The sequence below is a fragment of the Papio anubis genome, chromosome 12, assembly GCF_008728515.1.
Source record: "Papio anubis isolate 15944 chromosome 12, Panubis1.0, whole genome shotgun sequence".
Lineage (NCBI taxonomy): Eukaryota > Metazoa > Chordata > Mammalia > Primates > Cercopithecidae > Papio > Papio anubis.
In genome coordinates this window covers 102619403-102646590 of record NC_044987.1, presented here as the reverse complement: position 1 = coordinate 102646590, position 27188 = coordinate 102619403, and the positions used below count along the sequence as shown (strand labels likewise).

Below are 27188 nucleotides of genomic sequence, written 5' to 3'. Positions count from 1 at the left end.
CTGAATTCCGTCTCCCTGACGCATTCCCAGGGTCCCCCACTGCTCTGACCCTGGGGTTTGTAAATTGTCATCTAGGGTTTTGCAGAGGCATTTCAGAAGTTCTCTAAGCATTTGAGTCCAATGTGCTTGATACCAAATTAGAATTTGACCACTTCACCTGTTTGTAAAATAGTCTGAGATTGCCAAGTGAGCTGTTTCTGTGGTTTGTTTGTTTGTTTGTTTTGAGATGGAGTCTCACTCCCATTGCGCAGGCTGGAGTGCAGTGGCACGATCTTGGCTCACTGCAACCTCCACCTCCTGGATTCAAGCGTTTCTCCTTCCTTAGCCTGCCAAGTAGCTGGAATTACAGGTGTGTGCCACCACGCCTGGCTAACTTTTGTATTTTTAATAGAGACGGGGTTTCGCCATGTTGGCCAGGCTGGTCTCAAACTCCTGACCTCAGGTTATCCACCTGCTTCAGCCTCCCAAAGTGCTGGGATTACAGGCGTGAGCCACCACTCCTGGCCTGTTTTTTTTTTTTTTCCTTTGAGACGGAGTTTTGCTCTTGTTGCCTAGGCTGGAGTGCAATGGCATGATCTTGGCTCACCACAACCTCTGCTTCCCGAGTTTAAGCAATTCTCCTGCCTCAGCCTCCTGAGTAGCTGGGATTACAGGCATGCGCCACCATGCCCAGCTAACTTTTGTATTTTTAGTAGAGATGCGGTTTCTCCATGTCAGTCAGGCTGGTCTCGAACTCCCAACCTCAGATGATCTGCCCACCTCGGCCTCCCAAAGTGCTGGGATTACAGGCGTGAGCCACCGCAGCTGGCCTATTTTTTTAAAATCTATAAAACATTTTGATATACTTATCCAGGTCAATCTGAATATTCTTAATACTAAGCAATTGAAACAAAACTCAGAAATAAACTAGATGCAAAGGCTGATAGAGAACTCTGTCATCCATCAATCTGATTCCCCTCCCATGATTACAACCACCAACGTGCTCTGATTATTCTCACTGACTGAGTTCAATCATAAGCAAATGTTATATTTGAACCTATAAAATTGATATATATTAACAAATGTTTTCTATATTAGAGCTCCAGCTGAGATTTCCCTGGAAGAAAAAGATGTGCTGCTGCCTAAGGTTTGCAAACCACTGGCCTGCTCCTCCCACCGTTGCTGCGCATGTGGCATGGCTCTGCCCCTCTCCATGGGGGCTCATTCCCTACCTGGGCTCTCCAGCCCAGTAGACACAACCTCCTCCACGTTGCTGCCGTTGAGGTTGGCACGGAGGATCCGGTCCAGGGTGACGTCTGACCAGAAGACAAGCTCGCGGCGGTGGTGGAAATCAAGGGCAATGGCGTTCTCCAGGTTGTTAAGCAGCAGCGTGTACTCAGAGCGGTGCGGCAGCACCTGCCGGATGTCGATGCGATTGGCGAACAGCAGCACAGGCTCTGGCCCTGGGACACAGTATAAACATGGGGTCCCCACTGGGTTTCAGAGCCGCCCCTGGTACCCATCAGCAGGTCTTCAGCTGACTGATAGAGCCATGTGCCCACAAGGGCATGCCCCAGGCTGTCAGCATCAGTACCAGAAGAGTAGCAACCCTTAAACTATACTCCTCCACCCCTCCCCACCCCACTCCACCACGGCAGCTTTTCTTGGGGCTCAGAATGCAACTGTTGCTCCGTTTTACTGCGATGGAAATCTCTCTACCTCTCTGCAAATCCCTGAGCACCAGAGCACTTGGCCTTCCTCCATGCTCAGCCCTCTGCCCACCCAGCCAAGTGTCAACAGCCCTTACCCAGAGCCTTGCAGCTGCGCCGGTCGGGCCGTAGTTCATAGCCTGTTTCGCACCAGCACTGGAAAGCCCCTTCGCTGTTGGTGCAACCCTGGCTGCAATACCCCTCGTCGGCACACTCATTCACATCTGGGAACACCAGGCACGTCAAGAGATCTCCCTTCTGTCGTCCTCCCACCCCCGCTCCCAGGCTGCCGAGCTGCTTTTCTGCCTACATCCCCATCTATTTTCCAGGCCTAGTGGGAAGGTTGTCTAAGGAATAGTTAAGGGCGGCTGGGCATGGTGGCACACACTTATCGTCCCAGCTACTTGGGAGGCTGAGGCAGGAGAATTGCTTGAACCCAGGAGGCGGAGGCAGCTGTGAGCCGAGATTGCACCACTGAACTCCAGCCTGGGTGACAGAGCAAGACTCTATCTCAAAAAAAAAAAAAAAAAAAAAAAAAAAAAAGAAATGGTTAAGGGCTTTAAGGTCATGCAGACCTGGGCTGGAATCCCAACTCTGCTGCTCACCAGCTGTGTGGCCTTTGGTAAGCTACTTATCATCTCTGTGCTTCAGTTTCCCCATCTGTGAAATGGGAAGGATGATCCCCACCTCCTAGAGTTATTGTGAGGATGAAATGAGGTCACAGCCTTCACATGCCTGACCCATAGGAAACACAGTTGCCTGTCTGCTGCCCCTGCTCAGAACCCCGACTCTGCTGCAAACCAGGCCTCAGCTCACCTTGGCACGTGTGCCCATCCTCTGTGAGCCGGTAGCCTGTGTGGCAGGTACACTGCACTGCCCCTCGCACCATCTGGCACTTCTGGGCACAGCCACCGTTGTTAACATTGCAGTTCTCCTCACCCGTCCGGGGCCCTGTGCCAGCCAAGCCAGAGTTGGGAGTTGAGCCCAGAATCCTCCCCCAGACAGCCAGCTTGGCATTCCACCTGGACCGGGAACAACAGCTCCCAAAGCTGCAAGAGTCCTGAGGGAGGATTCCCTTTGAACCCTATGGGTGGGGTTCGGCCACAAACCATGGGCCAGGTCTGCCCACTGGGGACACTCACGGCAATTCTGCTGTGGGCTTTCGTCGCTGTTGTCACCACAGTCGTTGACCCCATTGCACAGCTTCCTCTGCCCAATGCAGCGCCCATTCCAACACAGGAACTGGTCCGAGGCACACTGGGGGCTTCCTAGGGAGAGGGAGGGTCAGGTCACAGCAAGGCAGGGCTTGGGTCAACAAAGAGATGGGAGCCTGTCATTTTCTAGGGTAAGCTGGAGACAGATGAGACTCAAGGTGGGAGGGTAAGGGTCCTGGGCAGGAAGCAGCTCAGACAGGGCTGGCTGAATGTCTGCATTCGCTTTCTCCCCAGGACACCACAGTGGGATGGTGAGGAATATGGAACAGAATGAAAAACTACATCCACATGCTCAGTACTGGGTATGGCCAGGGGAGCACCCATGGGGGCTGCCAGATGGAAGGTAGTCCTTCCTCAGTAGACCAGAGCTAAAGGCACTGGCTGTGTGTGAGTTAGAATAGGAGTGGCAATTGAAACTCGCAGCTCTGATACCGTGCTCCAGGCCATAAGGCCGCAGTTTAATGGTGCACCTGGATTTTACACTGGTAAAACCTCAACCCAACTGGAAAGACAGCAATAACACCCTCTTTTCCACCCTTGCACCCCAACTATAGGCTAAGGGTTCTGGGGCACCCCGGGAGACACCACCTGTATTCTCACAGTTCTCTTCATCACTGTTGTCCGCACAGTCGTCCTCCCCATCACAGCGCCAGGACAGGCGGACGCAGCGGCCTGAGCGACAGCGGAACTGTTCTGCTGTACACATGGAGGTGGCTGGGCAAAGCAAAGGCCTAATGAAAGGTGGGCCCCATTTCAGCCTGAAATTCTCCCTGCTACCCAAAGCTACAGCTTATGTCAGTACCCATGCCACTCTTGACACCAGGATCACAGCTGGTCTATATGGCGTCTTTGTGTGAATCAGAAAAAGGTATCCTTTCCTCAAGACACTTTACTGCCATCTGCTGGAAAACTGCCATGATGAGTATATAAATCTATTATGTGACTGGCTTCCCTTTGAACATATTGCCTCTGCACAGTGCACGACCTACACAACTGTACATGGTGGTCTTACCCAGTGTCTTCAAGATTTATGGGTAATGGCCTCTTTGTCTTTTTTTTTTTTTTTTGAGATGTCATCTCACTCTGTCACCTAAGCTGGAGTGCAGGGATGCTGTCTTGGCTCACTGCAACCCCTGCCTCCTGGCTTCAAGCGATTCTCCTGCCTCAGCCTCCCGAGTAGCTGGGATTACAGGTATCCGCCACCACACCCGGCTAAGTTTTGTATTTTTAGTAGAGATGGGGTTTAACCATGTGGCCCAGGTTGGTCTCGAACTCCTGACCTCAGGTGATCCACCCGCCTCGGCCTCCCAAAGTGCTGGGATTATAGGCGTGAGCCACCGTGCCTAGCCGGTAGGGGCCTCTTTGGCTCCACAAGCCTTCTCCTTAGTTCAAGCCCAGCCTAATTCCATTCCCCCACTCACTGCAGTTGCGCTCATCAGACTGGTCATCACAGTCCGCGTCACCATCGCAGCGCCAGCCTGCATTGATGCACAGGCCGCTGTCACACATGAACTCCCCAGAGCGGCAGGGCTGGTGGGAGGCTAGGGAAACATGAGACTTCTGTCTCTAGCCAGTCTGTGCACAGTGTCCCATGGCAGACTAGAAGGCCACAGTCCCAGAATCCCAGTTCCTCCATCTCTTCCCAAGAGGGACCAGAAAATCCAGAAACTCCTCTCTGAACTCCTGCCCCAGCTGGCACCTGTGCCCTGCCACCCGAGGAGTTCTTCCCAGCCTGGCCTCCCCGCCTCCCAGCTGGCCGGAGCACTCACAGCAGTCAGACTCGTCCGACCAGTCTCCGCAGTCATCGTCGCCATCGCAGTGGTAGATATCGAGGATACAGCGGCCATAGGCACACTGGAACTCCTCCAGGTTGCAGGGGGGTGCTGGCACTGCTGAGGCTGGAAGGAAGGCAGGGGTGGGGAGGGGCACACACTCAGGCCTGGATGAAGGAGAGGGGCCCTGATTCCTCAAGCAGGCAGGATGTTCAGGCAGGAGAGCTTCTTCAAGCGAGATGCAACCAGGTTTCATCTGGGACAGCCCTTATAGACGCCCATATTCAGGTGGACCAAAGGGACCCTTCCTTTCCCACCTGGGGAACTTGGTCCCTCCCTAGCTCAGCCCAGGAGGAGCTGCTGCTGAGGCACCCATGCTCCTTGCCCTTGGTATATGCACCCCTCAGCCTCACCCTTAGCCCATGGGCAGAACCATGCGCCCTCATCCAACCCAACAGCCTGAGGTCTGGGGCCACTCACGACAGCTCTCCTCATCGGAGCCATCTTTGCAGTCGGTGTCACCGTCGCAGTACCAGTGCTCAGCAATGCAGCTTCCGTCACTGCAGCGGAACTCCTTGTCGGAGCACTTGCGCATGTCTGGGGGATGCGATGGGACAGCAGTTCTGAGAGAGCCCCACAGGCAACCCTCTCACCCTCCTCTCTGACTCCCCAACCTCACTGGCTTTGGCGGGTCTGACCCAGGCCCTGAAAGGCACCCCAGAGTCAGTGCAGACACTCCGTGAAGCACGGAGGCCCTGGAGAGACTGGGCCTCAGCCTCCAGGTCCACAGTTTCTCCGGGGTCTGAGCGGCTCTGCTCCCTCTGCCTTCCTCTAGCTGCTCCAGATATCTGGGCAGTTCAAGGTTTGGCAGTGCTGGGGCCATTGCTGCTATCTCTTCCTATGGCCAGGCCACCCACTGGCCACCGTGTCTGCCTCCCCCCATTGGGGCCACCCACCACACTGCTCATCGCTGTTGTCACCACAGTCATTGTCACCATCGCAGTGCCACAGACTCCGGATGCAGTAGCCGTTCTGGCAAGGAAACTCGTCCTCCTCACACTCCCGGGGGGCTGTGGACACAGGACAGTCAGGCTGCTGCAGGCAATGGGGGTCTGGTGCCTGGAAGCCTGACTTAAAGCCCTCTGGAGCAGTCAAGTAGCTCCAGTGCTGCCCCGAGGGCTCCGAAGGAGGAGGCTGCCTCTCAGCAGCTTATCTGACTGCAAGAGGAAGTAAAAGGACAGGACCAAGTGCTGAAAACACAAGGGTCCATGTGGACCTGGGGCATCGCTTTCTGATTGAAAATCCTTTCCCAATAGAACTCAATGGAGTCCGTCCAGCCCCTGCCAACACTCACGACAGTCCTGCTCATCCGAGTCATCCTCACAGTCGTTGTCCCCGTCACACACCCAGGAGCGGCGGATGCACTTGCCATTGTCACAGTGAAAGTCAAGAGGGGAACAGGTAGGTAGCACTGAATCCCAGGAAAAGGAAGGAAAAGTCGATCAACCTGGTATACTTAGTCAGGCTCAACTAGGCCAGATAGCCTTTTACTCCAAATTCCCTTGTCTTTTTTGTTCTCCTTTTTTGAGACCGAGTCTCACTCTGTCGCCCAGGATGGAGTACAGTGGCGCAATCTCGGCTCACTGCAACCTCTGCCTCCTGGTTCAGGCGATTCTGACTCAGCTTCCTGAGTAGCTGGGATTACAGGCATGCTTCACCACACCCGGGGGAGGTGTTTTTTTGTTTTTTTGTTTTTTTGTTGTTGTTGCATTTTTTGCATTTTAGTAGAGACAGGGTTTCATCATGTTGGCCAGGCTGGTCTCGAACCCCTGACCTCAGGTGATCTTCCTGCCTCAGCCTCCTGAGTAGCTGGGATTACAGGCATGCTTTACCACACCCAGGGAGTTTTTGTTTTGTTTTGTTTTGTTGTTTGCATTTTTAGTAGAGACAGGGTTTCGTCATGTTGGCCAGGCTGGTCTCGATCCCCTGACCTCAGGTGATCTTCCTGCCTCAGCCTCCCGAGTAGCTGGGATTACAGGCATGCTTTTCCATACCTTTTTGAGACAGAGTCTCACTCAGTCACCCAGGCTGGAGTGCAGTGGTGATCTCAGCCCACTGCAACCTCCACCTCCTGGGTTCAAGGAATTCGCGCCTCAGCCTCCCGAGAGCTGGCATTATGCAGCCTACCCACCATGCCCGCTTCAGACGGAGTTCGCCTCTCTGGTCGGCCCTGGCTGGAGTGCAGGCTGGATCTCAGCTTCACTTGCAAGCCTCGGCCTCTTGGTTCCCCAGCCATTCTTCAGCCTCAGCTCCCAGTAGCTGGGACTACAGACACCCGCCACCTCCTGCCAGTTTTTGTATTTCTCAATGGAGACCTGTGTTTCACCTGCTGTTTGCATGGTCTCTGATCTCTGACTGGATCTCTGCCTCGCCTCCCAAAGTGCTGGGACCATGGTGCCTTGTTTCATCACACGCCATGTTCTGCCTTTAATTTTTAAAATTTTTTGATTTTGGTAGAGACAGGTTTTTTGCCATGTTGGCCAGGCTGGTCTCGAACTCCTGGACTCAAGAGATCCACCTGCCTCGGCCTCCCAACATGTTAGGATTACAGGTGTGAGCCACCACGCCCAGCCCCCTTGTCTGTTTTATAGTCCTTCCTTACTGACTCCTAGGCTCATCCCCAGCTGATGGAGAAGCTTAGCAGAAACTACAGCTAAGAGATTCAGAAGGGAATTGTGAAGGGTTCACAGGGCAGGGGAAGAAGAATAACCCAAAGAACTCACAGGCACTAAGAAAGCTTAAGAAAAACATGAGCAAGAGAAAGAAGCGCTTTTCCCCCCTCTTTTCGTCTTGTTAAATGATTGACACACCTGGGCTCAATTTCCAGTTAATTACGTAGCACTCTGAGCAAGTCATTTACCCTCTCTGAGCTGATGTCTTTTTGGCTGTACAATGGGGATAATTATACCCAGTTCATAGAGGCCTTTTGATATAATGCCTATGAAAATGCTACATGAAAGTGAAGCATTTATCATCAACACAATTAGCTGAACTGGTTAGGGTTAATGAGGTCCAGGTTGTACCTCCGTTCCCATTAGACTAATTAGCCAGCCTCAGACATAGATGTCACAATTAGGTCAGAGATTGCACCTCTAATCCAGACAACTAGCTTAGCAGGGATATTTCTATATATCCAAGACAGGTCACCCTGGCCAACTGTGCAGATGTTACCATGCTAGGGGAAAAGGGACATTTAAAGAAAATATAAAATTCCTTCATTTTTTTTAAACGGAGTCTCGCTCTGTTGCCCAATCTGGAGTGCAATGGCACAATCTCGGCTCACTGCAAGCTCCATCTCCCGGGTTCACGTCATTCTCCTGCCTCAGCCTCCCAAGTAGATGGGACTACAGGTGCCCGCCACCATGCCTGGCTAATTGTTTTGTATTTTTGGTAGAGATGGGGTTTCACCGTGTTAGCCAGGATGGTCTCGATTTCCTGACCTCGTGATCCGCCGGCCTAAGCCTCCCAAAGTGCTGGGATTACAGGCGTGAGCCACCATGCCCAGCCTAAGAAAATACAAGATTTCTTACAAAGTTTATATTACTAAGAAAGGTGTGGCCAGGTGTGGTAGTTCATGCCTGTAATCCCAGCACTTTGGGAGGCTGAGGTGGCTGGATTGAAGTCAGGAGTTCGAGAACAGCCTGGCCAAAATGTTGAAACCTCATCTCTACTAAAAGTATATAAAATTAGCTGGGCATGGTGGCACATGCCTGTAGTCCCAGCTACTCGGGAGGCTGAGGCAGGAGAATCACTTGAACCTGGGAGGTGGAGGTTGCAGTGAGCCAAGATCACGCCCCTGTACTCCAGCCTGGGCCACAGAATGAGACCCTGTCTCAAAAAAAAAAAAAAAGAGAAAAAAAGGCTTTATTGTACAAAATACCAAAATAAGAAACAGAAATAATCAATATTTGTGTATAGTATATAAATTTTAAGATGCACAAATATGCAGTACCTATACACAAACATATATTCACATAAATACAGAGAGACCTATTTAAAGAAACTCCCTGTTGTTTCAAGTGTGTTCTCTTCTTTTATACTTGTTTTCAAGTTTGTTTTCTTGGACATATATGCATGAACCAACAAAAAGAAACACAGGAGAGTTAGAGCCATATAGAGTGAAGAAACTACCCAAATGTCAGTATCTATTAAGCTTGCAAGAGTCCAACACAGTTGATGCCGAGAACCCTCCATCAGCCTTGTCCTTGCCCCCTACCCCCGGGTCCCTCTCCACCACCTCCCACTGCCTCTGGGGAGGTACTTACTACATCCGTCCTCATCGCTGTGGTCCCCGCAGTCGTTGTCTCCATCACACTGCCACTGGGCAGGGATGCAGGTACACTCGCCAAGAGCACTCACTGCACATGTGAAGTGGCTCCGACCACAAGCACACTCGGGGCTGCTGGCCAGGCCTGGGCAGAGGGAAGAGGAATCAGTGAGGGCTCAGCTCCCACTCAACCAAAGCCCATTCCAAGGGGAAGGTAGAGGGGCCTAGTTAAGGGGCACTGTCGCCGGGAGAGTCACAGTGACACTTCAAGGGAGATGCAGGCGGTAAAACGATGCCTGCTCCAGGGCATAAACAATCCAGAAGATACCCTCTGACTTTGGGCTTACAAAGAGTCCAGGTGACCCCCTCTATGACAGGGCTTTTTTGCATAGCACCTCTAAGGGCCCAGAGACAGATGATGCCACCTAGGCTAGGCACAGTGGCTCATACCTGTATCACAGCACTTTGAGGGGCTGAGATTGGAGGATTGATTGAGCCCAGAAGTTCGAGACTAGCCTGGGCAACATAGTGAGACCTTGTTTCTACAAAAAACTAAAAAATTAGCTGGGGGTAGTGGCATGTGCCTGTAGTCCCAGCTACTTGGGAGGCTGAGGTGGGAGGATTGCTTGAGCCTGGGAGGTCAAGGCTGCAGTGAGCTATGATCACACCACTGCACTCCAGCTGGTGCAACAGAGCAAGACCTTGTCTCAAAAAAGAAAAAAAAAAAACAACCCAAAATAACAAATAATGCCACTCAGAGGTTTGGTGCTCTTGAAGAAAAGGAACAAGGGACAGAAGGGGTGATGTTGAGAGGTTTCCATATCCTTCTCACCAAAACTAGGTTGAGATACGGATGCTCTGCCTCTGTCCTGGACCAGACCCTGGGATATTGGCCAGGGAGGGCAAGAACTAATGGTGTAATTAAAATGCTGGAGCCTCTTTAAGATAAGGAATCCACACAGGGGAGCAGGAAGCAGGGTGGGCTGCTATGAGTCCCCAAGGCCACCTCAGGGCAGAGGAACTGGGACCTGCCAGGGCCTTCCTGTCTGTGGCACAGGCCACAGCCTTGAGGAAGGCTGGCAGATGCAGCCCCTCCCCCGGCTTCAGTAGCACACAGCTGGGCTTCCCTATTGAGCATCGAGCTATCTGCCTGGCCAAGTCCCATGACCGGCTGCTGTGCCCCCTCCCCAGCGTGCCCAGCAGGATGCCCTGGGATGGCGTGTGAATGGCTCAGTGCCCTGCTCCAGCCTCAGCTGGAACAAAGGGTTCTGCCAGGGTCACTCTCCCCCCTCCCAGCATTCATCCAACCCGCTGGGCTGCTCTGCTCGCAGCTGGGGAAGGAGGGGCCGCAGTGCATGGCTCATCTCTCCCGCTTCCTTTCTTCTCCTCTTCCTCCCCTCAGCTGGGCCCTGCCCTCAGTCTGGGCTGAAACACAGAAAGAGTCAGCTCGAAATTGTCACCCTTCCTCCTATACTCTGTACCTGGTCCAGCTTTTCTCTCTCAGCTCATCTCCTTGATGTACATCCTTGTCTCACATTACAATTCCTTGGCCTAGTCTAGGGCTCAGGGCCTGGGATAAAAAGGTGTGCTGCCATGCCCTCCAAAAGCAGGGAGAGAGCTCTAGAACTTTCCCTCTCCATTTCAACCCCAAGAGTAAGTGTGAGCATAAGGTAGAACTTCCTAGCCTGCGAAGGATGGATGGATGGATGGATGGATGGATGGATGGATGGATAGACAGATGGATGGATGAATGGATGGATGGATGGCTGCCTGGCTGGCTTTTGGGATCTGTGAATCCCTGATGCTACAGGTATAATGTACGTTTCTGTGTAAGGAATCACAGCTTTCACCAGATTCTCAACTGAGGCCTGGCCCTCTCCCTCCACATGCTATGGGAATCAGCTGCCCTAGAAAAGATGCGGGATTGGGCTGGGCGCGGTGGCTCACGCCTGTAATATCAGCACTTTGAGAGACTGAGGTGGTGGGTCCCTTGAGCATAACAGTTTTGAGACCAGCCTGGGCAACATGGTGAAACCCTGTCTCTACAGAAAAGAAATTTACAAAAGTTAGCCAGACATGGTGGTGGACGCCTGTACTCTCAGCTACTTGGGAGCCTGATGTGGGAGGATCACTTGAGCCCAGGAGGTTGAGGCTGCAGTGAGCCATGATCTCATCACTGCACTCCAGTCATGGTGACAAAGTGAGACCTTGTCTCAAAAAAAAAAAAAAAAAGATGCAGGATTTCCTGCGGAAGCCAAGTGAGGTCCAGTTGTGAGGTGCAGTGTCTCTAGACCTCACAGGAAGGCCTTGCTCCGAGCCCAGTGCTCCTGTCTCTTCGGGTCTCTCTGCAAATGCAGGGTAGAGGATTCTTCCCCAGGAAGCACTAAAAGACCCAGCTGCTCCTGCCCCCACTCCATCCTTTCTGGCCTGAGAACTCTGAGAAGGGAGGAGGGCTTTTCTCACTCAGATCCTGGACAACACAGCCTGAGGAACTTCAGTACTATGACGGGCTCAGCACAGCTACAGGCACCCTTTTGGTGAACTCTAGCTGGACTGAACAGCAAAGATGTTTAATCCCACTCCATGTGATGGGGCTCCCCAGTACACAGATCCCCTTCCTGGGGTATCATGGTGAGAAAAAGGATAAGGCTAAATCAGTGGATCTCAACTGGGGATATTTTGTCCCCTGGAGGACATTTAGCAATGTTTGGAGACATTTTTGGTTGTCATGCTTGGTGGTGCTTACTGACATCTGGTGGGTGGAAGCTAGGGATGCTGCTAAAGATTCTATAACTGTATAATTCTATACAGGATTACATGCCTGCAATCCCAGCACTTTGGGAGGCCCAGGTGGGCGGATCACCTGAGGTCAGGAGTTCAAGACCAGCATGGCCAACGTGGTGAAACCCCCATCTCTACTAAAAATACAAACATTAGCCAGGTGTGGTGGTGGGCACCTGTAATCCCAGCTACTTGGGAGGCTTAGGCAGGAGAATCACTTGAACCCCGGAGGCAGAGGTTGCGGTAAGCTGAGATCGTGCCATTTCTCTCCAGCCTGGGCAACAGGAGCGAAACTCTGCCTCAAAAAAAAAAAAAAAAAAAAAAAATTCTATAACGTGCAGACAGGCCCCTGTGACAAAGAATTATCTGGCCCAAAACATCAATAGAGGTTGAGAAATGCTGCTAACCACACACAGTACGGAGTGGGGATGTACCAGAGGGGAGTTCAGGATGAAAGGTGTGATAAGGACAGAGAGGAAGATGGGGCGGGTGGAGGGGGGGAATTGGAGGAGGAGGTTGGGCAGAGGACAATGCACTGGACCTGGAGCAGACAGACTTGGGTTCCATCGACCAGCCAGGTGACCTTGTGCAAGTCACATAGCTCCCTAAGCTTCAGTTTTCTTGTTTGTAAAAAAGCCACAAGGAGCTGAACCTGGTGGCTCACACCTGTAATCCTAGCATTTTGGGAGGCTGAGGTGGGCTTGAGGTCAGGAGTTTGAGACCAGCTTGGCCAACATGGTGAAAACCTGTCTCTACTAAAAATATAAAAATTAGTTGGGCATGGTGGTGCACGCCTGTAGTCCCAGCTACCGGGGAGGCTGAAGCAAAAGAATTGCTTGAATCCCGGAGGCAGAGGTTGCAGTGAGCAGAGATCACGCCACTGCACTGTAGCCTGGGCAACACAGCGAGACTCTGTCTCAAAAAAAAAAAAAGCAACAAAGATTAGACAAGAAAATAAAGGTGGAAAAAACTAACCTCGTGCCTTGGCACACCAAAGATGTTCAATAATGGAGGCTGGGGTGTGCGGATGCAGGGGTATGTAGATGTGGGGCCGTGGGGGTTAAATTTTTCCAAAAGGCTTTGATATTAAAAATTGGAGTACCAGAATAGAGCAAGTGTAGAAGAGTCCTGGGGCTGCGTGCAAATGAAAAAGCTACCGGTAGGGAAGAACCTTAAGCTCTTTTGTTTCTTTAGGGCCCCACCCCCGCCTTTGGCTGAGTGATAACAGAAGTCCTGAGTTCCCCGCGCAGACTTTAGGAACAAAGCATTCCATCGGTGGGCATCAAGTTAGTTGCAGGCAGTTGAAGGGCCTTGACTTCCTGCATGTCAAATCAACATCTCAGCATCCGCTGCAGTGAAGGGCGGGCAGCCACCGGTCAGGCAAACGCTTGACTTGGGCATTCATACAGTAAACAGACACATTATACTCCAAAAAGCCAGCTCTTCTGGACAACTGCTGTCCCTTTGGGGTCCTCAGAGGTGGAATTCTGCCTTTTCACTCAAGTCCTGGCTGTGATCATAAAGGCAGCTTTTAACCCTTTTTAAGGAAAAGAATGGTGAGTGAAGAAAGAAAACAAATGACTGTGGGTGGCAAAATGCAGCCTTCATTTTAAGAAGTGTTGAATTAGAACACTCTGCTATGCTCTGGCCTTGAAAGCTGCCAGCCGCACTGCAAGCTCCCTTAGCCTCCAGGGGCCTGGGCTCTAGCCCCTCCACCTAATGCGATTCACCATGGAAAAGGTCTCTCTGCAAGGCATCTTTGATCATGAAGCTATCCAGCTTTTGGGATATATGTTAATGTGCTCATAGGATTTTTCTCTAGAGGTGAACTAAAATCTTACCTTTTACATCTCATCTCTCCCACTCCCGCCACCTTACCAATTTCTCACTGTTTTCATGTAAAGCAAGCTTGTCTAACCTGTGACTTGCATGGCCCAGGACGGCTTTGAATGCGGCCCAACACAAATTTGTAAACTTCCTTAAAACATGAGATTATTTGCGATTTCTTTTTTCCTTAGCTCATCAGCTGTTGTTAATGTTCATGTATTTTATGTGTGGCCCAAGACAATCCTTCTTCCAATGCAGCCCAGGGAAGCCAAAAGACTGGACACCCCGATATAAAGGAAAGAAGGGAACATCCATCTGGTATACAAGACACCCTAACTCAGTAGCAGACAACAGAGATTCTAGAGTCAGAGAGACGAAGCTTCAAATATTGGTTCTACCACAAATTCTACAACTTTGAGCAAGTTAATCCCTCCAGGCCTCAGTTTCCTCATCCATAAAATGGGAATATGAATAGTTCTACCTCAAAGGGCTTTGTAAAGATTAACCCATATGAACTGCTTAGCACAGGGCTAACACACAGATAAAGCTTCATAATAATACAACCATCATTTTTTTTTTTCCAAGATGGAGTCTTGCTCTGTTGCCCAGGCTGGAGTACAGTGGCGCGATCTTGGCTCACTGCAACCTCCGCCTCCTGGGAAGCAGTTCTCCTGCCTCAGCCTACTGAGTAGCTGGGATTACAGGTGCCCATCAGTGCGCTTGGCCAATTTTTGTAGTTTTAGTAGAGACGGGGATTCACCATGTTGGCCAGGCTGGTCTTGAACTCCTGACCTCATGATCCGCCCACCTCAGCCTCCCAAAGTGCTGGGATTACAGGTGTGAGCCACTGTGCCCGGCGCCATCATTTATTAAACACTTACCAGGTGCCCTCCGAGTACTTTACTAAGTACTTTTCGTATGCGACATCACGGAAGGCTCTCAACAACCCTTGGAGGTGGTAGTGTTATTAGGTTGACGCAAAAGCAATTGTGGTTTTTGCCATTACTTTTAATGACAAAAATCGCAATTACTTTTGCGCCAACCTAATATTATCACCACTTTACAGCTGGGGACAATGAACCACAGAAAGGTTAAGTCTGTAGATAGATTGCACAAGTACTAAGGGTTGAGGCCAGCATTCACACCCAGGCAGGTGATTATACTGCTTCCCAATAAATGGTATTACTCTTGCGAGAATCTCCAAAACCCCAAGGTCAAAAGGGGGAATTTACAACTTCTGGGTCCTTCTCTTTTATGTGTTCTCCAATAGCAAATATGCAGTGAGTTTATGGGTCTCACACAGTGACCTCTTTCTGGTTACTGCTAAGGTAAAGACTTATTTCCCTCGCCTGAAGGTAAAGTAATGAAGCGGGGAAAGTCTGGCATCCCAGCACTTTTGAATCAGCACTGGAGTGTTGTTGGTCCAGGAAGGAACAGTGCTTCTGATAACAAATAATTATACTTTGCAATTTCTCTTTAGTGTGCAAGCTACTTTTGCATATGCACTTGCATTCTCATTGAATCATTACAATAACCCTGAGCAATGACTGCAGGGCCTATTCAACATGTAAGGGCACCTGCTTTGGCCAAGGTCATGAGGTATGTGGGAGAGCCAGGATGGCAGCCCCATTCTGATACTTAAACTAGTATTCTTCTCTTAGTGTGATCTCAGAGTCTGGACTTTCAATAAGCTTTCCAGGTGACACCGATGCACACTCAAGTGTTGAGAGGCGCTGCTCTCCACCATTCCACAGAATGCACAGCTGAAGGTGGACCACACCTGTCATGTGGAGGCACATGGGTAGACCGTGACTACACACAGCTACAGAGCAGCTTTTTCAAGTTGAACCAGAGATGAGAAGGCTTAAGGAATGCCCTGTGAGTGTTCTGGAGTCTGGTGGCTACCCCGGTGTGGAAGGTATTAGGATTACAACGAGAAAAGGAGGAATCACCATTCATTTATAATATGCTAAAGCATGTTAGCATATGCCTCTCTCCTTTTATCCACTGGCAGCAGTAAATACAAGTTTGTTGAATGAATGAATGAATGAAACACTCCTTTAAAATCTTATGAAAGCTGGAGTCAAAGGAAAAGGGACTCAGAATATCATAAATAAAAGTAGCTATTTCCTACCTAACCAGTACCCAAGAGAACACGTATCTTTTCCTTTGCAAGGCAGCCTCTTAGTCCTATCCAGGTTTTGTTTACTCCTTTCTCCTACAAGAGTTCTTTCACCAGCTGTATTATCCAGCTGTAAAACGGACACGCCATGACTCTACTTATTTCTGTCCCATGGTCCCTCTTATTCCCCTGATCCCTAGAGGCCAGCTTAACTTGGTTGGTTTGGAAAATCTACCAGGTGCAGTCTTCTCCTCAGTGGGTCGTTTCAAAAGGGACACTATCAGGCACGTGATTACAGGTCCAAGCAAGATCAGCCCTCTCTTGCTACTGTTACATATAGAAAAGAAGTCCTTAATGGTTAGCCTCCAAAGTTATGAGGCAGAAGAACATAATGTTAAGCACACAGGAACAAAACTTCCCAGGATAAAAATCCTGACTCTGCTAGTTCCTAGCTGTCTGACCCTGGGCAGTTATTTAATCTCTTTCTATCTAATTTTCTCATCAGGAAAATTGGGACAATAAAAGCCCGTACCTTACAGGGAAGTTATGAGAAATAAATTAGTTAATTCATAAAAAGGACTTAGCATTACTGCCTGGCACATACTATGTGCTCAATAAATAATAGCTCTTGCTATTACTATTAAAGATTTGGCTTACCCCAGAACTGTCACATCCAACCACTCCATGATTAAGACCTGCTATTTTAGGACTTGAGATGTTTGAAAACCCTACCATGTACCAGGCAGCAGTACCACCCCCCATGGGTTAAGTTGGTGGCATGAATAACCACAGTCTTGCTTTACTGCCTTTCTCTGGAAGAGCTTGAGGCACATGGTATCCTTTATCCTTGCCTTTTTTTTTTTTTTTTTTTTGAGATGGAGTCTTGCTCTGTCACCCAGGCTGGAGTGCAGTGGCACAATCTCAGCTCACTGCAACCTCCGTCTCCCGGGTTCAAGCCATTCTCCTGCCTCAGCCTCCCAGGTAGCTGAGACTACAGGCATGTACCACCACACCCGGCTAACTTTTGTATTTTTAGAGTACAGACAGGGTTTCTCCATGTTGACCAGGCTGGTCTCGAACTCCTGGCCTCAAGTGAACCGCCTGTCTCGGCCTCCCAAAGCACTGGGATTACAGGCATGAGCCACCACACCCGGCAGATCCTTGGCTAATTTATCACCAACTAATTCTGAGGAGCCAAGGACAGGAGAGAGAATCCAGAACCTAAAGCAATTAAGAAATGGATTTGTTTCCACTGTTGTAAATCAGGAGTAACAACAGTATCTATTTCATAGGGTTGCTAAGAGGTCTAAATGAGATAATACATATGAAGTTCATACTAGACAGCTGTTATTGTTGTTCTTGTTATTTGTACTAATCCCATTATCTTCATCTGGATATGTCCTCTCTCTCAACCCAGTAATGTAGCCAATGCCAGGCTGTCTTGGTATAGATCCTCAAAATTCTACCTGCCCTACCTGGAAGCTGTCAACAGATTTCACAAATCCAACAGGGCTCAAACATGGCTGTGCTCTGTGAAGCGCTGCTCAAAATATTGCTTTCCTCTCCCCCTGCATCTCAAATCAGAAAGTCCACACAGTAACAAACTACATTTGTTTGTGGTTGCTCAGGGAGCAACAAACCACATTTTCTGGAAGCCTTCTAAAGTCTCTCGCTTCTTCTGAGCCCATGAGTTCAAGGCTACAGTGAGCTATGATCATGCCACTGCACTCCAGCCTTGGCAATAGAGTGAGACCCTGTTTTTTTTAAAAAAAAAAAAAAAGTAAATAAAGTCTCTCTCCCTCAAAAAGCACCTGAGAAGTAATTCCTTATGCATTGAGACTCCCTGAGAAGGAGATGTCTGAAAACAGAGAGGAGAGGTCAATCCAAGGTGAAATACAGACCTTCCCAACCTAGATCTTCTGGGATAGCCTGGCTTGAAAATATTCTATTTCGAGAGGTAGCATGGGATTGGGGGTTAACAGCTTAGACTCTGGGTTCAAATCCTGGTTCAGTTACTCACTACTTGTATGAGAGCAAACTGCTCTAAGCCTGTTTCCCATCTGTAAGATGGGAATCTGTTTTTTGTTTTTGTTTTTTTGAGATGGAGTCTTGCTCTGTCGCTCAGCCTAGAGAGCAGTGGCACAATCTTGGCTCACTGCAACCTCTGCCTCCCAGGTTCAAGCGATTCTCCCACCTCAGCCTCAGTCTCCTGAGTAGCTGAGACTACGGACATGTGCCACCACATCAGCTAATTTTTGTATTTTTAGTAGACATGGGGTTTCACCATGTTGGCCAGGCTGGTCTCGAACTCCTGACCTCAAGTAATCCACCCACTCCAGCCTCCCAAAGTGCTGAGATTATAGGCGTGAGCCGCCACACCTGGCCAATGTAAGACAGGAATCTAATGGTACCTACCTCATAAGGATATTGTGAGGGATAAATGTGATATCATATACTAAATGCTTATCACAGTGCCAGGGACACAGCAAAGCTCTCAAAAATGCTAACTGCTCCAGAAATATATTTGGATTTTTTAGACCGCATATCCCAGTTTGTAAATCCACACTTCCCACAATTTGCAAAAATTGTCATTGGAGGAGATTATTCCTAGAAGCGCAGAAATTCTCATTTGGGGAAGATACATTGTAGAGTTGTTGGCTTTTACTGGCTTTCAGAGCCTGTAGTTGAAACTTCTTGTTTAAACTGCCCAGGGCCGGAAGGTGGAAAGCCTGGGGCTCCCCTTTCCTATTTGCTAGGCTTGTGGATGTCATAACCTGGCCTGTCCACTTGGTTAGAAGGAGGCTACAGTCAACTCAACAGAGAAGCTGTCTCTTGTACTCATCCATGCTGGCACGTGGTTGCAGGCCAGCTCCAAGGCTGGGGCCACGGGAACATAGGAAGGGAACACTTAGAGGGCTACCCCTCCCCACCTCCCCCCAGGCGTGACAGGAAGTGGAGCTGCCGAGCTTGGAGAGATCCCTGGAGGCACTTACAACCTTGCAGCTTCTTTATTTCACATGCTAATCAGGTGTCTCTCCCGATACCCCTCCCTGTACCTGCTTCGCCCTACACCCAGACAGAGGGAGCGTACCTCTCCTGCAAAAAGGCACTGCCTAGAGCCAGGAGCTTCCCAGCTCCAGAAAACCTCCGGCTCCGGTGATAAATTATGCAGCAGCACCTCTGTGTCACTGCCTCTCAGCCAGATGGGAGGTTTGCTCCCAGTCTTTTGTTTCCGGCTCTGCTTGCCGCTCTGATCCTCAGCTCTGCAGAGGTGAGGGGGAGCTCCCATAGGCCAAGTCAGGGCTTGCACCAAGTCCCAGCTAGGCTTTCCCCAGTTGGGTCCCAGGCAGCGCCCCTGCCCTCCTCTTTCGAACCTGAATGATGGGGGAGTCCTATTCTGCAGGGGAAACAGGGCGTCAGGGAGCGCTAACAGTTATCTGTGAGCCAGCATGGGAATCTACGAGCAGTGAAAGGATGAAGTCTGCTTAGATGGGCGTAAGAGGCGCTCAAGGGCACCTAGGATGTTTGCTTCTTGCTAAATCAAAAATGCACAACAGAAAATGGAGTCAAACGACCGCCAGGAAGCTAGAGAATTGGCTCTTTTTAACAGCTGCTCTTGGTTACGGTCAACTTTCCGCAGCTCCCAAAAACATCACATCACTGGCACCAACTTAAAAAGAAGAAACAAAAGAGACAACAGAGGTCAAACTTTGAGGTGGAGGAGCTGGGGGTTGGGGGCCATTCGGGGCTGGAGACCCACATCAATTAGGCCTGCACACTGACAGGCTTCCTGATTGAAAAGGGTAGCTACGAAGGCTCCATAACAGCCCAGCTCCCAAATTGGGGCAATTACTACCTTATGAGCTCTGGAGCCTGACTCCTTTCTCAGGCCAATGGGAGCGAGGGCTTGGAATTCTAAACTGTTCCAGCTACAAGAGTCCCTGGCCAGCCCCTCTCATCCCATGTCACAGGAATCTTAGGGGGAGAAGTTGCTAGGCTGCATCCCTGACCACTTAAGAAAGGAAGCTCTCAGAGGAAAAGCTCCATTTCCCCAGACCTCTCTCAAGAGAACTAAGGTGACATGAGTTCCCCTAGACTGATGCTATAGCTTAGTAGATCACTTTTCTAGGAGTGGGCACAAGTGGGAACTATGCTTCGGTTCTGTCACGTTTTCAAGGGGAGAAAGAAGGGGCAGATCTTTAAGAGACAAGCAAAAGACCAGCTGCAATGAATGAAGGAGTAAGTCTCAATTTTAGCACGGCACACGGTAGCATAATTATTTACCTGGCTCCCATGTTCTAAAGCCAAGAATCATCTCTGATCCACTTACCTGACTTTGCTTACAGCTTTTATCTAGCTCTATAGTAACACAGTAGTTGCCAAGCTCTGTGCTGCATGGTTTGAACATGCTATTATCTCATATAAGTTTTATGATATTCCTATGTGATAATTTATTACTACTTTCCTTCCTCTACCCTACTCACCTTTGCAGGTAACAACCCTGAGGTTAAGGGAGATTTTGCACAGGGTCACCAAGAATTGCCAGAGCCAAGATTCAAACCCAGGTCTGTGGGTGCTTCTTAATTACTGAGCTTCGTATACAGTGATTATATTAATGCTTGACATATGTGTGCTTGCTGAATGAATGAACAAGTGAATGGGTGTGGAGCCCAGTTTGAGGAATGCTCCCGATTGTGCGAGGAAGAACTCATCCTTGCCAGCTCTAAGCCGGAGTGAGAGTGGCAAACCCATGCAGTCATCAGAACTATTTATAAGGCCAAACTCAGGCTCTGCCAGCTAACCAGTCAGCACTGAGTCTTCCCTGGGACACTGAATCCTCACAGGCTGAGGAGGGGAGGAGGGCTCCCGCTGCTAAAGAGGAGATGGCAGTCCAGACATAGTCTGGGGCCCAGATGCCCCATGTCCAGGCAACTGTGACAAAACTCGTGGCTAAGCTGCATCAAGGAATGTAGAGAGACCGTGACTGGAACAGGCTAACAGACCCAGTCGACCAAGGGCACAGACTGTCTCATAATTTTGCCCAATCATAGAAAAGACAAGACTACTTCTTAAAGTAGTCCCTGAAATTCTGTTCCTATTCAGGAACCTTCAGTATTTATTTTTTCTTTAAAGGGGCAGCAACATAAACAATTTCTCCCATTTTCCTTCTAACAGTTAAGACTGGCAGTTAATCAGCAGAAAGAGTGAGCGAAGAGCTATAAAACACTCTGTCTTCTGTGACCTCCTGTGTTCTTTGCTGGCCCAGAAGATGGACATACCCAACGTGCTCTGTATCAGACATGGCCAGACTTGGTTCCCTTGCACCTGTTATTCTTAATACCACGTGCCAGTCCAAAAGATGTTATCTGATATTCATCAGGATACAGAAGAGGAAATCCAAAATCAGTGACAAGCCAAGTATGTTTCACAAGTCCAACAGATCAAGGACAAGGTCACTCAAGCACCATGACAACCATGGTCACGACAACAGCGAGATGGAAAGGAGACCAGTCTCAGCTCAATTGCTCTGCACTTATTCTCAGATACAACCTTCTATCTACCCAAGCACACCTAGGCAGGAAGTTTTAACATTTCCCTTACCTGGATGAGACCTCCAGAACAAACACAGTTTCCACTCTTCCAATGCTTGTCATCTATGCCTTTACTTCAATCTTCAGGATGAAAATGCTAAGGGCTATTACCAGCCATCAAGTTTCCTTCCAAAATCTTTAAGGTTGGAGAGTTATGTGGGTTGAGTCCAAACCAATACGCTCTAGGAAAAGCCCAAAGGACTACCAGCATCCAAATAAGCACCTTAAACTTTGTGTATTTATTGAGATAGAGTCTCACTCTGTTGCCCAGGCTAGAGTGCAGTGGAGCGATCTTGGCTTATTGCAACTTCTGCCTCCCAGGTTCAAGCAATTCTACCGTCTCACCCGTTCAAGTAGCTGGAGACTACAGGCATGTACCACCATGCCCGGCTAATTTTTGTATTTTTACAAAATTACAGGGTTTCGCCATGTTGGCCAGGCTGGTCTTGAACTCCTGGCCTCAAGTGATCTGCTAGTCTCAGCCTCCCAATGTCACCTCAAACTTTAGTGTCTTTAATTCATGCCTTGCTGAGGTCAGGTCTGCCTAATGGATCTACTCTACATTTATCACAACTACTGTCTCCCTGAGCCCCTGGAATTGTCAGTACAAAAGATGTGTTGGTGGTATTTTTGGTTGTTTTTTTTCGTTGTGCTGGTTCCAGGCTCTGCAACTGCTCAATCTCACTGGTGAACTGTGAATCTGACCCCTCCAGACCGCCGAGGGTGGCTCAGTATCAGGCCAGGTGATGTGCATACCTTCACCCCACTGCCTACCCTTACAAACATGTGCACATAAAGCTTTCCATGCTTAGACATTTCTATTAAACTTTTTTCCTTAAAAAGAAACCTGGGCTGGACACTGTGGCTCACACCTGTAATATCAGCACTTTGGGAGGCTGAGGCAGGTGGATCGCTTGAGTCCAGGAGTTGGAGACCAGCCTTGGCAACATGGTGAAACCCCATCTCTAGAAAAAAACCCAAAAATTTGTAGGGTGCGGTGGTGCATGCCTGTAGTCCCAGTTACTCAGGAGGCTGAGATGACAAGATCACTTGAGCTTGGGAGGTCGAGGTTGTAGTGAGCTATGATTGCCCCACTGCACTCCAGCCTGGACAACAGAGTGACACCCTCTCCAAAAAAAAAAAAAAGAAGAAGCCTAAAAGAGTTACCACGAATCCTCCCATTCTTTTTCTGTGAAACATTAGACATACGCAGTTCTCTCCCCCCATTCTCACCCCCTTCCTCTATGCACATGTAATATTTGCAGCGTTGACAGCTCTGGAGCAGTAAAATCTTCTTGGCCAGTCTCAGCCCGGAACCTTCCAGCTCCCCCTTCCCTAGGGCAGAAGGCGACAATCTCCTCTCTGGCTTTGTTGGTATCCGTTTTAACCCTAATTTTTTTTTTTTCCCAGTGCCTTGCCATTTCCCTTGATCTTTTTCAAAACTTCCTCCAGGGGGCCGAGAGGAAAGTTCCATCCCCTTCCCTTGCAACCCGAAGGGGGAAACCCCCCAAAAAGCAAAGCTGTCCCTTTAAGGGGCCCATGTGGTGGGAAGAACAGCTACATTCCTACCCCAGTAGGGCCGCTGTCCCAACACGCCAAAGAGGCTACAAATAACCATCCAGGAGAGAGCCGGGGAGGGGAGAGCGCAGAGCGGAGCGGAACGTGGGCCGGCCAGGCTACCGCTCCTCAGAGAGAAAGGGCTCAGTCCGGGCTGGAGAGGACACGGAAAAAGCCCCTTAAAACCCACAGGTAGTTTAAATAACAGACATGAAAACTCTGTTTTGGATTTGGGAGGTAAACCAATCTTTAAAACGAGTGCCCAGACACCTCCACGCCCTGCCAGGCAAGTTCCGAAATCTGCACTGACTTTTTCCACACGAGCTGTCCTACGTGAAAGAAAGAACCGGTGCAAGGCCAGGCAGGATCTGCAGACCCCTTCATTCTGAGCCCCAGCTCCCTACATCGGGGCTGCGAGGAAAATGGGGAGCCTCGGAACTCCCGCCACGATGAATAGCGATGGGTGAATAGGGCTGGGGTTCAAAGATCAAAGTTCTTTGATCTCTGGGCACAAACTAGAGGCAGCTGCTCAATCACGGGGTGCACCCAGGGTCGTTAAGAGGCCGCGGAGAAGCCGATTCCACCGGAGCCCTAGTCACACACAACAGGGGGTATGGGCACCAAGGAGTCCTGCTGCAGCCGTCCAGCTCCCCTGAGGGCCCGGACCCCGCCGCGCGGGCCGGGAGGTTGCTTTCTGGGGTTCAGGGATACCCGCCCCCTGCCCCCCTGCCCCGGCCAGGGCAGATCTGCGGGAGCCTTCCAGCAGTTTTCCCCCCTATATTTCTCCTCTTCCCCCTTTCCAACCACCTCCCCTGGGGACGATCCAGGGCTGGAAGTTGACTGGCCGCAGCCAAGAGAGGGACCCCGAAACACCGCCAAGGGGAGATGCTGCCAGCAAACAGTGTCCCAGAGTCCCTTGGTGGGAGCAAGACCTGGAGTCCGGGAATTGTTCTCCAAGTAGAGGAATCCCGGTGCCCAAGTACTCAGATTCCACCGGGGCCCTTCTCCGCAACCCGCCCGAGCCCCCAGCCCCAGGAAGGAGAGCTATTTACAATTTATGGGTTTAGCGACCCTCTTCGCCCGCCTCCCTTTCTTCGCACGCATTCATTCGCACCAAGGACACAGAGCCCCCGTCCTAACCTTAAAGGGAAGCAGCCCCCGCTCTTAAAAGAGCAGTGAGGGAGGGCGAGCAAACGAACGCCCCGGACCTTACCCGCGCCCCGGCCCAGACCCGAGCCCGCTGGAGCGCCTCCGCTGATGCCCCCGCTCGGGCTGCTGGAGCGGGGCCGCTCCGGGTCCACTCCCCAGCACACAGCCCCAGGGCCACGGCTAGGAGCGAGGGCGAGGGGTCTCAGGCCCCAGCCCGCGCCGTCCGGGTACCGGGAGGGGAGTCCTGCAGCGGCCGGACCCAGGGACAAACTTTCCCGGCGGGCGCCGCTTACCGTGTGCGCAGAGCAGGGCGCCAAGCAGCAGCGCGACCCACTGCCGCCTCATGGTGCCGCCCGCGCCGCCCGCCCGGGGTCCCGCCGACTCCCGCGGGACGGCGCGGCGGAGAAGCCCGCGGAGGGTCCCCGAGGGGGAAGCGTCCCGGGTGCACGGCGGCCTGCGCGCCCCGCAAGTCGCCCTCCGGACGCCGCCGCCTCCTCCAGTGCTGCCAGAGCCGACGCTGCCCCGCCAGGGGACCGGGAGGGGGTGTCCCGGGCCCGGCCGCCCCGCCCCCCGCGCCGCAGCCCCCGCCACCGCCACCGCGCCTGGGCCCGCCCCCAGCGCCGGCCCGGCCCCTTCCCGCCCTCGGCCTCGGCTCCCCGGTCCCCCGACCCCACCCGCCGGCGTCTCCTGCGCGGGGCCCCGCTCCTCCTCAGGCCGCCCCCACATTCCTGGCCCGAGAGAGAGCCCCCTCCCTGTCCCTATTACTACTGCTTGAATGTCCCTAACTTAAAAAAAAAAAAAAAAATTATCCTAGCGGCAAGTCTCGCCCCCACTCACTCCAGCTCTATGCTTCAGAGGAGCACCTGAGCTGACCCAAGTCGCCTGGACGTGACCCCGGCCCCCCTTACCCGCCCCAAGTCCAGACTTTATTGATGTCTCCGAATACGCAAGGCTTGCGGATGCATAATCCTCTTGGGTCTTTATTGACATCAAACAACGGACATCAGGGGGCCTGGAGTGCTGTATCTTAACTAGCGTTCTCACTGTCAAAATTCCTTTTCTGAGATTGTCTTCTCCCTCGCCTCCCCCGGTCTAGGCACCGTTGTTCTTGGGCTAAATAATTCACCGACCCCCTCTTTTCATTCACTCATTTCCTGAGATGGTTGTCTGGGTCCTGTTGCTCCAGCTCAGACGCCCAGATTCGGCCCAGACAGACTTAGTTCCTCCTTGCTGTCTTTGTAAATCACCGTTGTTAGCCTCTTCACCTTCTTTGACTTTGTGATTCCGACAAGGAAGGGAGGGGATCAGGAAAGAAGTCCTCATGGGCAACTGCATTCCCACAAAGCCCTCAGCCTCCTTCCAGCCCCAGTCTGTAGGTCCTTCCCTCAGATTTAACTTTTGATTTACTACATAAAATCATAAACTTGTCTCTAGTCTTCCTTCCTTTTGTGGTCTACTCTCCCTAATGCATATTAATAATACGGGTTAATTTCACCACCTTCCATTTTTCCAGGTTGAATCTTGTTTTGTTCCTTTTGCCCAAATGTCCAACTTTCTGATGGCCCAGTATATCGTTTTTTTCCCTCCCAGCTGACATGCCAGCATTTCCTGGCTTTGGATCGTCTATGGATTTCATTAACTCACTTTCCTCACCAGTAAATACAGTCAGGAAGACCCAAATGCCCCTGTTAGCTGAGGGGAAAGTAATTTGGCATAGTGCAAAGTGGTTATTGGATTTCTCCAAATAGATACATTGACATTTCATCCTTGCTTGTTTTTTTCAATGCTTTCACTTCAAATTACCATCTTTTACCAAAGCTAAGATGAACCGTACTTTGCAACAGCAACAGCAACAACAACAACAAAAAGATGTAAGGTGTTAACTCCTTGTTAGGCAGTAGTTTTCTATATTGTTTTGCCTGAAATTTTTACCCAGATGCAATGTGGTTGAACTAGCATCACCATGGTAACTATTACTGAAGCATTTTCTGGGTGTGTAGTTCTTCTTGCTGACTGAAGGCGGCAGTAGAGTTAGGTCAGGTTTACATGATCTTGGGGCTAGGAAAGACAGTCAACCTTTCTGGCCTCCATCAGGTACCATAGCCTAAAATCCAAGGAGAAAAAAAAAACGTAAAAAGTAGAGGCTGATTCCTCCGCACCCTCCTTCCTTTTTGAGGCGGAGTCTTGCTCCGTCGCCCAGGCTCTGGAGTGCAGTGGGCGGGATCTCAGCTCACGCAGAAGCTCCGCCTCCAGTTCATGCATTCCTGCCTCAGCCTCCCAGGTAAGCTGAGACTACAGGCACCATGCCTAAGCCCGGCTAGTTTTTTTTTGAGGCCAGTCTTGCTCCTGTCGCCAGGCTGGAGTGCAGTGGCGGATCTCAGCTCACACAAGCTCCATGCAGGGTTCAGCCATTCTCCTGCCTCAGCCTCCCGGTAAACAGGACACAAAGGAGGCGCCCATGCGCCGCCAGCTAGTTTTTGTACTTTTTAGTAGAGACGGGGTTTCACTGTGTTAGCCAGGATGGTCTCGATCTCTTGACCTCGTGATCCGCCCGTCTCGGCCTCCCGAAGTGCTGGGATTACAGGCTTGAGCCACCGCGCCCGGCCCCCACCTCTCATTTCTTAATACAGGTTTGGTTATTCTCAGGGTTTCATATATGTTGCTTATGAAGACTTGCTTTTTTTTTTTCTTTTTTCTTTTTTCTTTTTCTTTTTTGAGATGGAGTTTTGCTCTTGTTGCCCAGGCTGGAGTGCAATGGCGCCATCTTGTCTCACTGCAACCTCCGCCTCCCGGGTTCAAGCGATTCTCCTGCCTCAGCCTCCTGAGTAGCTGGGATTACAGGCATGCGCCACCACGTCTGGCTAATTTTGTATTTTTCGTAGAGACGGGGTTTCTCCATGTTGGTCAGGCTGGTCTCGAACCCCTGACCTCAGGTAATTCGCCCGCTTCGGCCTCCCAAAGTGCTGGAATTATAGACGTGAGCCACTGTGCCTGGCCGAAGACTTTTTTTTAAATCTGTTGGGAAAGACCTTGGGATTCTGGAGACCATATTTTTCTCCATCTGAAAACCAGGGACATGTGGTAGAATGAGTACAGTTGTCCCAAAAAAATCCAGGACAGGCGGTCCCCATACTTTCAGTGTCAGGGGATTAAGAAGTTA

General features: G+C 50.6%; 1 protein-coding gene across 2 annotated transcripts in view; it reads right to left on the bottom strand.

Moving 5' to 3' along the window:
- LRP4 (LDL receptor related protein 4) overlaps nucleotides 1-24613 on the bottom strand; it is a 57190-nt gene extending 32577 nt beyond the window's left edge. For both annotated transcript variants that reach the window (XM_031653459.1, XM_031653460.1), the window contains exons 1-12: nucleotides 24322-24613; nucleotides 9000-9146; nucleotides 6029-6145; nucleotides 5631-5744; nucleotides 5155-5271; nucleotides 4672-4800; nucleotides 4324-4443; nucleotides 3491-3616; nucleotides 2831-2956; nucleotides 2505-2639; nucleotides 1787-1912; nucleotides 1212-1442 (exon numbers count right to left, since the gene is read on the bottom strand). In XM_031653459.1, the coding sequence (XP_031509319.1) occupies nucleotides 1212-1442; nucleotides 1787-1912; nucleotides 2505-2639; nucleotides 2831-2956; nucleotides 3491-3616; nucleotides 4324-4443; nucleotides 4672-4800; nucleotides 5155-5271; nucleotides 5631-5744; nucleotides 6029-6145; nucleotides 9000-9146; nucleotides 24322-24373 (1540 nt within the window). In that variant the 5' untranslated portion in view covers nucleotides 24374-24613. The remainder of the gene's footprint in view (nucleotides 1-1211; nucleotides 1443-1786; nucleotides 1913-2504; nucleotides 2640-2830; nucleotides 2957-3490; nucleotides 3617-4323; nucleotides 4444-4671; nucleotides 4801-5154; nucleotides 5272-5630; nucleotides 5745-6028; nucleotides 6146-8999; nucleotides 9147-24321) is intronic.
- Between the last annotated feature and the right edge of the window lie 2575 nt (nucleotides 24614-27188).